At 34.8% G+C, this 15,172-nt stretch overlaps 1 protein-coding gene across 1 annotated transcript in view; it reads right to left on the bottom strand.

The window, feature by feature from the left end:
- LRP1B (LDL receptor related protein 1B) overlaps nt 1-15,172 on the bottom strand; it is a gene marked incomplete at its 5' end in the record, with an annotated part of 587,496 nt that overhangs the window by 147,543 nt on the left and 424,781 nt on the right. Inside the window, 3 exon segments of the mRNA XM_080399306.1 lie at nt 354-482; nt 5,766-5,891; nt 6,364-6,556. Of these exon segments, the coding sequence (XP_080255432.1) occupies nt 354-482; nt 5,766-5,891; nt 6,364-6,556 (448 nt within the window).

Raw genomic sequence — 15,172 nt, forward strand, 5'->3', positions numbered from 1 at the left:
TCAAAATTGCTAAATTAAAGCTGAAAATACTCAATTTCTCATCTTTGAAAAAAGCAGGTAGCTGTAGTTTTCCTTATTTTTGTTTTAGAGACAGAAATATGAAAACATTTGAGATGCTTTTTATTAAAAGTAATTCAGGTAATATATGAAGTTTGGAAGCAAAATATGTTCAGGTATAAGTAATTCTATCCATATAATATCAGGTGGGGTTTTTTAATGTGCGAGTTGGCATCCTCTTCTTGTCCGTCTTTGTAAGCAGTTGGTATGATTAAGTAGAAAAGTCACAGAAGAACCAATAAAAGCATGTATCACCAAAATAAAAACGTGAAAGTGAAACATCTGGAAATACTTACCACAGTAGAAAAGTTTCTCATCAGACTTGTCCTTACAGTGAGCAATGCCATCACAAGTCAGCTGATAATCAATGCATTCACCATTTCCACATTCAAACTCTGAATAAATGTTGCAAGTAGAATTTTTAGCTAAAAGGAGAAGATATTACCACATAATTTTTAATAGCTTTTACACTTAGTGAACATGAGTAAAATGTTGGCTGCTTTCAAAATACCTCCTACACAGTTGTTGAAGACCTAAGTACAAAAAAATATCCCACCATGGCATCAGAACTGAAGCTTCTACAGAGTAGAAAGCAGCTGTAAGGCTGCTATAATTCTCTGTAAATCTGTTGATATTATGCAGGACTGAGGACAGATATCTAAATAGCAAACAATTTTCATAAATTTTAAGTTTGGGTGAATTCTAAACCAAGGTAAGAGAGTCTGTAAAAGAAATACACATAGCCAAATACCCACGAAGGAACACACAGCGAAGCAACTTAAAGGCAGTGATTCTAGTAAGATGATCCCTTTGTAACTACTGTGCTTGGCTATACGCTACCCACACATGCCATTCCACAGCCCTCGGCTTGTCTGCAACTGTCTCTTAATAGCTGGGTTTTTTGTTTTTGTTTTTTCTAAAAATCTCTTCAACATAGCACATCCAAAAGCAAGAAGTTACCAACACTTACCACTGCCTAGCAGTTAATTTGAACTCTCAACTCGGTTTTGTGGCACTGTGTAGCTGCTCAGTGTGTACGCAGGTACCAGCATTAATGTACTACATCCAATGTTGAAGATACAGCCTAACACCCAATGAAGAAAACATGCTATTTCTACTTTACTTATTTCTTTTTATCCACAAAAAAAATCATCAGTAGACATGTAATATTTGTGTTCTCGCCTTCCCAGAGTGGAGGTTTTATCTATTATTTTAGAAGAGACCCAGATACACATTTAAAATTTTTCCTTCTGCTTTCTCTTGCATATAGATTTTTTTTATTAGTTCAGTTAGAAACCAAAAAATATCACAAATTGACACAGAACAATTTGGTCCTTAATTTCATGATAATATGTACATTTGCTTAATGTGTATGGTTCTGAAAAAATACAAAACTTGAGAGAAAAGAGAAGCATACAGGACAACTCAAGAGGAAGAACAGGGACATGATATCTTATTATTATGCTTTTTTCTTGTTTCCATTATAATTACATCAGCACAAATTCAGGAAGAACCAATGCCCGCTATATGCAAAAGTCAAGCCAATATAAATTGAAAATACTTCCTGATTTGATTCAAACATGAAGAAAAATATATAAGATGTGCTGAAAAAACAGATTCTGGACAAGGTGAGATCTGATCTTGAATATGATTTATACAGTCTTTTGAATTTTAATCAAGTTTATTTCAGCAATTATTGTTCTCTTTTCCCTCCATTTTTTAGCATTATAAGAATTTAGGTCTTAGGAAAAGTCATTCTCCACTACAGCTGTAGTTCATCTAGTTCAGTATCTTAGACTGCAATCTTTAGAGAAAGATGGGAATTTAAAAAAATAAAAATACATGTATAGTGTAATCTGCACTCACTTAAATTCTAACTGGAAATCATAGTAGAGATTGCTTCGAACCCCAACTTTCAGAAACAAAGCATTTTAGACTTTCAAAACTGTTTGTTTGATGAGAATTAAGTAGCCTGGGTAGTCTTATTACCTATGTATAATCATCCGATCCCTCTTTGAATTTTACTGAGGCTTTGTCTCAAGAATCTTGACTGACAGTAAGTTATATAGTCCAATTACACTCTGAAAAGATAGTTAATTCCTCTTCTCAGCTGGAACTGCTAACTTTCAATTTTATTGAGTATCTCTTTCAACTGTGTTATGAAGAAAGAAACTTTTGATCTCACAGCTATAGTCTATTGTATTCATCCTGTGAATGTACTAGTCAACTCAATAGTTAATGTCTAAGTCTTTTTTTTTTTTTTTTCCTTAAACTAATAACTCAGATCAACATTTCCTGCAAACATTCTACAAAATAATTTAGAATATGGAACGATAAAGGAGAACACCACGAGCTACATGAGGATTTAAACAGGGTTTTACCTAATAGCAATTTTAAGAGTTGTAATACTTCTGGAAAATATAAATATCATATAATATTGTAACTTATCAGACCTATGATTTTATCTGCATAACCTCTTCCACTTCCACTGCTGATCACTGCCTCAACAAGGTAAAGAAACAGTTGAGAAAAAGTACTTTTATTAAGGTTCAACTTCAGTAACTAATCTGATATAGCCCTAGACAGACCTGATGGATGCATGCAGATATTTTTGCCTATCCCTGTAGTAATTACGATAGCTATGTAAAAATCATAACTATTACTAAGATAGTATCCTACTACCATAATAGCAGTGACATTTTTCATCTTGGTTGTGTTTTTTTCAACTTCTATGGGATGCCAGCAGCCAACTTTCTCTCCCAGCTCCAAACAAACCAAGACTTTTATTGCACTCATGCAACAAGTTTAAATCATTACATGAAATATATGACATCCATTACATTTAATGAAGGTAAAATGAGGATCAGTGAGAGATTTGTCTCTTTACTGCTCCAGACGTTAAGAATTCCAATTCTTCTTTGTATTTTTTCTGATTCTAATTAATCTAGGAAACGGAAACATTTATGATATAAATACCTTAACCAAGCAGTGAAAAACATGAAACCTGCTACAATTTGTCTTGCCGACTTTACCAGGCAATGAGGTTTCTGCCCTGCTGTGAGAAAGCAAAACAACCTACTAGGCTCTTGCCAGCCTAGCAATGAAGGAAAAGCTCCTTGCCAGATTCAGAGAAGACAGTGGCAGTTCTTGCCAAGCCTTCGGCAATTCCTGTACTTTATTCCATGAGTAAAGGGATGGGAATGCTAGCTGAGCAAGTTAAGGATCTGACCTAAAAGACCAAGTGCAGACTGGTAGGCAATGGAATTTTCCAGCTCCAAGAGGTCTCTTGATCAATCAATAAAACCTGACAGCATGGGAGAGTGAAACATTGTTATTTGTACACTACTTTTTTAGCGAATCTTGACTCTAGATCAGCTGTATATTTATTGTCATGAAGGATGAGTTTTAACCCTCATACTTCCATATATTTAATTACAGAACCAAGTATTTCTGTGAAATCTTAGTGACCTTATAATGCAATATGTAAATACTTAGTTAACAACTAACAATGACATGTATGTGAGCCAAAGGTAAAGGTGGAAGGTGAACTATGAAGCATGTGAAAGCCCAGAATAAAGCTGTAGCAACTCAGATATTTGTTTGGGACATGTTGGTAGCTACTGTATGATGATACCGATTATATGCATAATTAATGAACACATCTGGTTTCATTTAAAAGCAATACATTAAGAAATTAAGCAAAAGACAAAGCTATTGATCCAAAATTAACATAGCAAAAGAAATCTTAGGATGAGAATCTTAGATACAATGACAAAGCAATTAGCTTGGTATATAGTATAAAACTAATTACAGGCTCCTCACAAAGCTGTGCAGCTGAGCTGCCAAGCATAAGAATCTGATTCTAAAGGACTGGGGTCTAGCCCTAAGGATGCCTTGAGCCAATTTAAAATACATCAACACTTAAAAGGGTCATTCTACCGTTTACATGTAGAAAGCCTTCTGTTCTCACTAGCTCTCTTTAACTGGCTCTAGTGATCTTGCAGTGTCAAGTTGAATGAGCTCTGCTCACTGATCCAGCCAAAACTAGGTCTAAAACTAGAAAAACCTAATTCACTGTCAAGCAAGTCAGATAAGTCATCATTCAGTTACACAACTGTGACTGCTGATGGTGGGAGGGAGACTAAGACTGTCCTTACAGAAGCGCACTTCTTGCTCTTCTTCAATTGATCATTAAACAACATATACCAAAGTATTCTTTCCTGTTATGAGGTTACCGATATTAAAATACTATTGATTCAGATGTACCAGGAGAGCCTAACATCATTCCAGCATGAAAAGTATCAGCGCCATGGTCAAATTAAACTCTACTAGCAAACAAGTAGGTTTGCAAAACAACCGGTACAGGTATGTCAGTGAAGGACTACATCACTTCCCATCTACCACCAACAAAGCCCTGTACATACAAACCAGCATTTATTGAGAGACTCTGTAGCGGTAGAGGAAAAGCTACTTGTTACGCTGTTCAGGAGCAACAGACTGCCACAGAAGAGTCTGAAGCAGGTTAACTGTCTAAGCTTCTAGCAGGATGGTAAATCTTGCTAAATCATATACAAAACATTAATATATTTTTTCTTGAATGTTATAGTGTCTCTACTGTTATGATAAAAAAATATTTAGAGAAAGCAGGTGGGTCAAAGCTATAAAACTAAAGCAGCAGAAAGGGCATATTTGGCAGATACATATGGAAGTTGAGAACTTGATCTAAGAGTTAGAATTTCTGTCCTACAAAGGTAAAGGTCCAATAAACCACTGGAATTTGGAAGGCGTCTCTAACTGTGGCAGAAGAGCTGTAATACAGTGACAGTAACAAAGACACAAGGAACCGCACACTTCCCCCCCACCTTTCCCCCAATTTAAAATCCAGCCAGCCAGAGCTGTTGAAGGGAGAAGCAAAGTCATGTTCCATATTATGGGTGTGGGTCATCCCTGGGGAAACAGACCACAGCTTTCCAGTTAATTCACTCCTGCTAAGGCACAGCATTAGCAAAGTGGCAGATTTAGAAAAGCTGGAAGAGTTCACAGTGTGTATGTTTATCGCATCCTTACGAATGACCTGCATATACTTCATGTTAAAGAACATCAATTCTGCACAGCAACAGTGTGATCTAAAGAAGCTGCAATGAATGACCACATATTCTGAACCACCTGTGAACTATGAAAAAAACAGTTATCCCATATTTCTTTACCATGTACTAAGACATATTGGTTCAGAGGAAGCATGGGAAGGTGTGAGAATTTAGAACAGTGTAATGCAGAATATTCTCCAATAAAACCAGTCTCCAAGGAGTCTGCCAACTTAGGGTGATAACATTTCCCAATTACTAAAACACCAATCCTGCATGATTAAATACAACAGATGGTTAATAAGTTACAATTATTTTATACGTCAAAGGACATGAAATGAAAATATTTGTACTCGACAGAAACAAATTGCAAATGGAAAATGTTGATTAAAACAAAACTACTAAAATTGGAATTTAAGGAGAGTGTAACTATTAATGCTTTTTAAACCCCCACAAAGCCTTAGAAGACATAAAGTAGTTAAAAGCCCGGTCCATGCCGAATTGCCTGATCAATTTTTACAGTATTTAGAAGCACTGAAATTAGCTTGGGCCAACTGTCTTTGCTTATGATAGCTAACTAGCATCACACCATAGAAAAGCATTGTGTCAGCTAGTATTACTTACTCACACATCTGTTATCATCTACCAGTATTCTATCCCCTCTACATGAGCAGTTCACTCTTCCATCAGGAGTTAGAAGGCATAAATCATGACAACCTCCATTCATTTGTGCACAAGGAGATAACTCACCTGAAAAACAAATGACAAAAGATGAACTGTGTTTTATTAAATTTGCTTCAACGGCCAATGTCTTTGAGAGAGCAAAGATCACCACATCTCAGATTCATGGGCAATTGATTCAAGTTTTATCAGTCAGATGAAAATGTCAGCATGCCTCAGATGCTAGCATACTAAAGATAAACAAAACATGGTTAGCTTGAATATGCTAAGTTTTAAAACCCACATTTAAAACTGATGATATTTGACAGAAAGGATTTAATTTTTGCCAAACAAGCACAATGTCCATAGCAGAAAATGGTCATTCCAGAGTATTTATTTACTGGGAAAGGGGTTATATCCCATCTTTTGCTAACAATTGCTATAACAAAGAATGAAAAAAACCACCTTTGCAATGTTTTAACTTGGTTAAAAATGAAGAAAAAAATCTTGAAATGAATGATACTGGAAGTAACAAAATAGTGTATCTTGCTTTGTAACTTACAACTGTTAGTATCATTGGCAACAGCAATAATGCCCATTGGCTGATGTGGGATATCAGAACGAAGAACTTTTGTATCTCCCCCTGTGTATTTACTGGAACGCAGAATAGCTCTCCTCACTCCATCCGACCAGAAGATATAATCATCATATACAGCCAGACTGAGAAAGGTACCTGGTCCAGATTTGACAATTACCTAAAACACATAAGTCCAGAAGAGAAATATGAGAAGAACAGTTGTTGCCAATTTAGAAGTTTTAAAAATGCCAACTGTGACTCATACCACTTTATAGTTTCAGACAAAACAATTCTTCTATACTTAGATTACCTGGAAAAATGAGGTAACAGCACTTAAAATGTGTTAAAATGTTGCTACAAGGGTCCGTATTTCAGAAATCCAGGCATCTGTTCCTTAATTAAAAAGTCACAGTTTATCTAAATGTGCCTCTAAAAATACCTACACAACACACTACTTGCTTAATAGTCCGAACAAAAAGAGAACAAGAGGTACTGTAGCACGGCTGGAAGTCCAAAAAGTCTGAGTCTTTAAAAATTGAAGTCAGAAACATGTTTCAGAACTGAAGAGAGTTTACCATATGATCACATGAGAAACTTGAACCCAAAATAATAAATGTATTCCAATTAAAAAAACAAACAACAAAACACCAAAAAACCACCAAAGCTCCTCAGTCAGTTTAACACCTAGAAAAAAAAAAATGAGTTGCATTTCAGTATATAGTAGGGTTTGAAAGAAAACTGTAGAAATACAACTAATTTAATCCCAGTCTAAATCATAGGTCCTGTAAAATATTTTAATTTATGTTCTTTCTTTCAATATATCAGAATAAAAAAAATTAACATCTTTCTGTTCTGAAAGCATAGAACAAATCTGTAATCACTTCTCTAGTTGAAAATTTATTCTTGGCTGTACAGAATTATTGGGAGGGGGTTATTATTTCCCCATTAGATACTGAAAATAAATAATACTATGAACATATTTACTGCATTGTTCTCTTCCATTTTTCTCTGGGAAAATTAGTAACTTACGTATATGTATAAGGTGGGAACAGTTCTTTTGAAAGAGGCTGGCAAAACTCCCTGTATCTGTGTATCTAGCTGCTACTTATGACAGGGAGTTTGGGATAAATCCAGTAAAAGAATATCTTTCTTATTGCAACCCAACAGAAATCACTCTTTTTCTATAAACATAGATGTTCAATCTACACCTCTACTTAGGTCACTATGGTTTTCCATCTGCTGTATGTCCTCTTTCCCAGAGTACCTGTATAATAATGATGAGTTCATGGAAATCAACTTGAAATATAAGGGTTAATTCTCTGCATAAACACAGTACCTCTAACAAATTTGAGCTATTCATGCAGACTGCATGTATACACATAAGCTGCACTGTGTGCGGAGCCAACTGATACACTGTTTAGCCTTCTTGGAAGTGGATGCTATGTACCACTTCTTAAAAATAACGGAATGAGAAAGAAATAGTAATGGTCAATCCCATAGCAAATTAATAAATAGACAAACAAACAACAAAGGAGGGGGAAACAGATGTCTTTCTCTTCATATAAAGACTTCACCTAATATATAGGACATCCAAATTCCATTTTGTGGAATGAAAACCCTCAATTTCTCCTTCTACAGTTATGCCTTGGAGATTAAGAAGGTGCCCTAACTCTCTAGTATTCAATACCAAGTTATGCTTCAGTGGCAGTTTGTTCACACCTATGCCAGTTCAACGCCCAGGGTATTTCAATGATTTGCTAACATAAATAGTTGTAGTCCAGTGCACAGGAACATTCTTGCCCGTGTTACATTTCACTCATATAGACAGACTCTCAAAATCACTTATATTAATCAGACAATTATAAAAGAATCTGCATCACTGGGCAAGTTACATGTTTCTTCCTATTTAAAAGAAGGTTTGACCAGGAAATCTTTTCTTCCAACAAAGAATTTGGAAATAAGTGCTCCAAGGAGTCAACTTTTCTCTAACCATTTAAAAAAAAATATTAAAAGTATTAAAAGATTAATGGGAATGTAATGATGGGAAAAAGACCTCTTCTGTAACAGCCCACATTTACTGTAAGACACTTTTTGTAACACATTCTTAAAAGACAATACTATTCATATTCAGACATATTTCAGAAAGAAAAAAACTGTGCATATTTCTGAAAAAGCTGTACAAAATCTGGCCATGCAGATTTTGCAGCCCAGTATTAGTTCTCCACGATAATGTAAAACTGTTCAAGTTTGAAGGATTTTATTGTCAAAACCAATGCTAAAGGTACCACTGTTCAGTTTTCTGTGTATTGTAGCACCTGTTATAATTTTTCTCAAACTGTAGCAAAAGATTGTAAGTTCATTACAGAACTGATCATCTTTGTTCGGCACTGGGAGTTTTGAGATACAAATAAAGGATCACAAAATCCAGGAACATTTGTTCGCTGATGCCCATAGCAGTTCATTTACTGAAGTCTCCTCTACTATGTCACAACACTACCAGAAGATACTGGTTTTATTCAAGCATCCAAAAGAAAGTTCCTATTTCTAATAGCTCTTGGCCAACTTCACAGCACTTTTAACATTCCAGTTTATCAAATATGCTGAATATTACTGATTTTTTTAAAAAAATCTTGGTACCACTCCTGGATTCAATGAAAGTGGATGTCAGTTTCTTCAGAAATCTGTTCATCCTTTGGTTACCTACCAAATCATGTTTAAGTCCTGAGGATTCAGTGTCAACCAAATTTGCTGTGTATCAAACCTGTTTAAATTCATGTTTCTACACCTTGTATTCTGTACAGCTTGTGTGTCTGTTTTCCCAGCACTGCCTGCAGCTCTGGACAAAGACACTTGTAGATTCACCAGCAGGACTGTGTAATGAAAATTCAGGTTCTTACACTGTGACCATATCGAAATCTTTCTTGGGTGGCACCATCTGGCTGGTCCAGGAGGGGCAGGAAGCACAGAAGGGTCTGCCCAGTGCTCCCTGCTTCCTTTTTTCTTGCTGATTGCTTGTCTTTAACAAAAATAATGATGGAAGCCAATACAAGGACTTTGGAAATTTATGCCTCCGAGTTCTCAATAGTAACCTGGGGTAAGTTTTGGACCTAGACACAAGGCAACTGCTGCAGACATTCAGGCAATGCATGTACCCAAATACATGACACTGAGAAGAAAGCCAATGCAGAATCAGTGAGCACCATTCCATCACAAGAAAAAACACGTTTTAGAATTGTAGAAACTCCCAGACAATCAACTTATAGAAAGTTTTATATAAACTGGTGGCTAGGTAGAAAGAAATGACCCAAAGCATGCTCCCATTTATAAGAATACAGGGAAAAACCTTTTTACATATCCCTTTTGGAAGCACATTATCAACACAAGCATAATGCCCAGTTAATCCACAATTGTACAACTGCAGTATACGCTGCCTGTTGTTCAATTAAAGGTGATAAACTGTGCTGGAATCAGAAAGCCATTGTATACACGGAGCCAGAAGGAAAAAGGATAAAATTCCGTAAGAAGTGGAGCATCTATATTGCACAGAACAAGAGTTACATGAAGTAACTTTTGAACCTCTGCAGACAATTTTCAGGTAAAGACAACTAGAAGGGTACAATCTCAACCATCAAATTTAGTTGTGTGATATAGACCACAACATAAGAGAAATTTAATTCAGAAAGGCTACATTCATGCAGTCCCACAAAGTACAGCAGTACCGTACAAATACTTCACACATTTTCCAGAAAGGACAAAAACTGCCAAAAAGCACACTATGACACAGGCAGAAAGCAAAAATAATTACGGTCATCAGCAATGTTTTTGGTCACACAAGAGAGAAATGTGCTACTGAATCAACATGCACACTCTGAAAAAAGTAATGCATTGCCATTCTGCATTACAAAGATTTGAACTGATTTTTTTTTTTCTTTTGGTAACAAGTTTTTAAACAGTTTTTTTAACAAAATAAAACAAAATCAATTAAATAAAGACCCTGTCTTGACATGATATTGCAAGTTCTAAATTGATACCAAAAATTGTAAAATACATGTACAATTTTAAAACATTAAGGCAACTCTACCATCCCTTCCACCTGAACCAGTGGAAGTCAGATCCAATAGCATATCATGTGGTTTAATACTGAATGATAGCGATATTCACCTACAGCATGTACTTCGAGCTCTGAATAACGCATGAAAATATTTTTCTGCTTCCTGTAAAGAGATAAGGAGACTGGGGAAGGAACGTCACAAGTAGCTGGGCAATTTAATTTTAACTATGATCCTTTCTCTTTTAAGTTCTGATTTTTAAGTTCTCCAGACAGATTTTATTTTAATGTGTAGCTGCTCTAAATTTAATGCGTGGAAGTTTCTCCACAAAAACATGATTGAAAAAGGGGAGGATCCAGTCACATAGAATACTATAATTGGAATGTTTTATATAAAAATCTTCTTAAGATTGTCAGTAAGAATGAGATTTACAATAATTCTTACCAAGACAATGCATAACTTTATATAAAGACAGAGGTTTTTTTAAAGATGAGTGCATAAAGTTAATGCATCAGTTTAAAATATGAGTTTCATTTAAGTATATCTGTAATGAATGGCTTATTGATAATACATCTCTTTCAAACTGCTTAAGAAATGGGCAGTGCCAGTTAATAAAGCTTTTAAATGTTTTTTAAGGGCTCTTTACTCTTCTAAAGATACCTACATTTACTTAGAGGTCTGTAAGAGAATGACAAATCTAGTATGGAAAACCACACTTCAAACAGTCAAAATCAATGACAAGTTAAATCAAATTGCTTAATAATAATCATTACACAATACCACAAATAAATATATATCAGTAATCTAAAAATAAATAACATTTTAGATGAATATCAGAAAACTCAGTCTGACAGAACCAACTTACACAGAACACCACATTAATCAAAATTAGCTAATGTATTTCATTCTTTCAAATGTAAGACACAAAATAGTATGCCATATGTATTATTCAGTTATGAGTACTGTCTTTAAAATATTCTAGGCAAGGAATCTATGAAAATAAATATATGAGACAGGGAAACCAGCTGGACAGCCAGGGAATAAAATAAAATAATTTAAGTCATAACTTCAACATTATGATTTAGTCAACTAAAAAGATACATTTAGATTAGACTCCTTGTTTTGCTTGTTACTGCTGTGGTTGCTTTAATAAGCAGCAAAAATGCCACCTCTTGCTAGATAAACAGATCTATCAGCCTTGATCTGGAGTATCCAAATCTGCCCTACAAACACCGTGATGTTATTAGGACAAAAATGTTAACCAGAAAAAAAACAAACCAAAAGTGTGGAGTGGTGAGGTGGAAGACAGAAGAAGAAAGAAATCTAGTACTGATGAGAACACTTGTGAGTTTAGCAATTCCTCATTCCTGTTGTCACAAAAGAAATTAGAAGAATTTCTAATCTAGATTTATATGGGGTTTTGTGGAAGAACACTGCCAATCACTGCTATACTGTACTAAAAATAATCATGCTTTTTGTTGATTGGTCTGAATAAAGACTGTCTTTTCATTATTGTCACATCTTTAACACATGGGTTTTCTTTTCACTTATTGCATCTTTCAAAAATACCTTCATAATAACTGGAATTGCAATTACATAGCAAAGGATACAATGAACATAGTAGGATACCATGTTTACCAAGAACAGAAAGATCCTGTTTCCATAGAATTGTCCAAGTGTGATATATCAAAATCAGAAGTGCTTCCTCTCCAATAATTAATTTTTGTTTCTCCATGCAAGAAACGAACACTTAAGACATAAAAACCCAAACTGCAATGATAAATTTGAAGTGTTCCAGCTGTTACTTAGTTTGCAGTTCAGCTGAATGATCTATTAAGCAACTGTTCATAGCAGGCCTGTAATTTTCAGTGTAATTCAAATGGAAAGTATACATCTCTTTAAATTATGACTATATTAACCAGATTCTTTGCAAGTACATGCATATTAATTACATACCACTTATTTTCAACATCATAAATGACAATGACAAACTTTATCTAATGTTACATTTATCCCAATCTTCTAGAATTTTGTGGGAACCTGAGGTATTATAAATAATCTTATTCTCCATGGATTTAAGAGTTTATTTTTATCTTTTCATTTAATTCCTTCTTTCAGTTAATTTCTACCAGGCTACCAACAGTGGACATCAAGATATTTCGGCAGTCCCAAACTAACAGTGTTGGATCTATGTTAGCCAGCAACATAGCTCACAAGGATTAGACAAACTTTATTGCCATTGGTTAGGGAATCACTTCCATTAGGTTCTATCTCAACACCACTTTTCAGAAATACTCAAAGAAAACAACTCATAAATGTAAATGAAGTGAACTCCTTAGAAAAACAACTAACTCAGCAGGGTGGTATTTCATTCTTTTATTGGTTCTGGAGTTCTTAGGACAAATGTTAAAGGGAAATACGGACATTTGGAAAGCTGAGAAAAAAAGACCCATTTTGATCAGATTTGCAAGAGAAAAAAAACAATTGAACATTCCCACTACAACTAATACTTTTATATTGCTAGACAGAGAAAATTTAAAAGTCCACTTCTTCTACCATTACTTTCCAAGAGTATCCACGCCATTCTAGCTGCCTTTCAAACACAGAAATAATGAATTGATGAAAAAGCCCAGAACCTAACAATAAACTACCGTAACAGGGGGAATAGGAGAGGCAAAACATGGTGAACTTAAATGTCTAGGTGGTAAATTGTGCATCTTGTGCTATACAATATCAGTTTTTACTCTTATTTCTTGTTTCTTTACTATTATTGCTTCTTGTGCTGTTTAACAAAATCACAAGGAAGCAATATAACTGATTAAATAATTTCTCTACTGAAAGTAGGCTCAATTTTTTTATTTTTCTAGACAACCATCCAAACTTACTAAAATATCTGTCTTCCAGTTGATATTATTTTCCTTTGGGTTAGTTTTTACATCTGATTATTTATTAGTATATAGAGAACACAGCAATGCAATTCTTGAACTCAGAATCGCATTCAGGAGCTGCATCTTTTTGTAACTGTCATGTTCAGATCTTGGTGGGAGTCTTTTGCAAGACTTTTAAGCACATTCTGATTTTAATGGGGTTAGACATTCTACATTTCTAATGGTTCTTATTTTGCATGGTTTCTTTCTGTTCTGGCTACCTTGGCTGATCTCACTTTCATCCTTTCTTAGTGAATTATTGGGCTGCTTCTCAAGGTCATGTTGATGTCATCATGAATACCTTCCAAGAACTCACCAAAATTACTCTGCTGTCCTCAATCATACTTGTACTACAAGTAAATATAATTACATGTCTGAAGAATAATTTCAGATGTCAATCATAAAGTCAAGTTTTTCACAAATGCACAGCCAAACCATTAACATCCATTTCGGCATTTAGTAGTTTGAAGAGCAGATCTGGTAAAATGTTATGCAAGATAAAAGAAGTTGAATACCAACTTTGGAACTTGTTTAATTCCTTAAATACAGTATTCCAATACAATAAACACATATATTCTAGATAATGATATCCAGATTAAAATTATCTTGATTTTAATAATCACAGCTTTAAGGCCTATATAACCGTAACTGAGACCAAAGCATTCCAGCCTGGATGTTAGAAAATAACCAGACGTCTGTTTATAGGAAATTAACTATATTTCAAGGTTCTTGATACATTAAATATTATAGAATAATCAAAACTGAAGAAAGAAAAAAATCAAAATAGCTCATGATCTATTGGAAAAAGAAGCTCAAAACATAGAATCAGCTTTATTTGCTGTTGGCTCAGTCTCTGTGTTCATGAATAAAATGCTATAAATAAAGCACCAAGCAGCTAAAACCAGCTGTGGCCAAAATACTAAATCCAACCAAGGGCAGGAGCAGAAATAGATGAAAAAGGGGAAAGGATTGTGAAAAAAAAATAAAATATTTGCCACTTTTGTTTTTTAAACAGGAAGATCTGACAGAGCAGAAAAGTAAGGTTAAAACAAAACCAAAACAACCACATATCTTCCAAGTAATAAAAATGAACAAAAGTAATAAAAAGAATTCTTCCAAACTTGAAAGAGTACTCCAGCAACCAAATACTAGTATTAAAATATCAGCTTAACAGAAAATCAATAAACTCTTACAATCCACTTAAGAGTCAATTCAATACTGCTAAATTATTTTCTACCCATTCATTGCACTAGATTATTGTGGTGAATAGAATGAAGAAAGAAGCTGCTATCTGGAAGAAAATTCATTACTTTACCATTAGCACTTCATGTTCTACTATATACAATTTATACCTTTGTTAACCTAGCTGGAACTAGAAAGCAATGAAGCAGAGATAGTGAGGAAAAGGGTAATCTGTTTAAACTATTTCTGAGGGGTGGATGGTGGTAGAACCTTGCTGAAACACTCTAAAGAATACCTCAGGTCACCAGAACGGTGGAATGATTATCACTTACATTATTGTAATGCTACGGAAATCATAGATGTTGCCAAGTTGGACACTGTATAAATAAAAAAAACTCCCACAACTCCCCTGGAAATATTATTTCACTAGATCAATAACATAGTTTCCTGTCTGGATTCTGGCACTCTTGTATCAGTATGAATGCATCTACATGGTGACGAGCAACTCTGCTGAAGCACTGCTGGTGAGGTCAGTAGAGTTCCTACACAGACTTGAATAAAGGACACCATTGTTTGGGGTTTTTTTTCTTGACAATCCTCACCTAACTAATGCAGGAAAAGTGCCTTCAGAACTGA

This window comes from Falco punctatus (genome assembly GCF_963210335.1).
Source record: "Falco punctatus genome assembly, chromosome: 8".
NCBI classification, from domain to species: Eukaryota; Metazoa; Chordata; class Aves; order Falconiformes; family Falconidae; genus Falco; species Falco punctatus.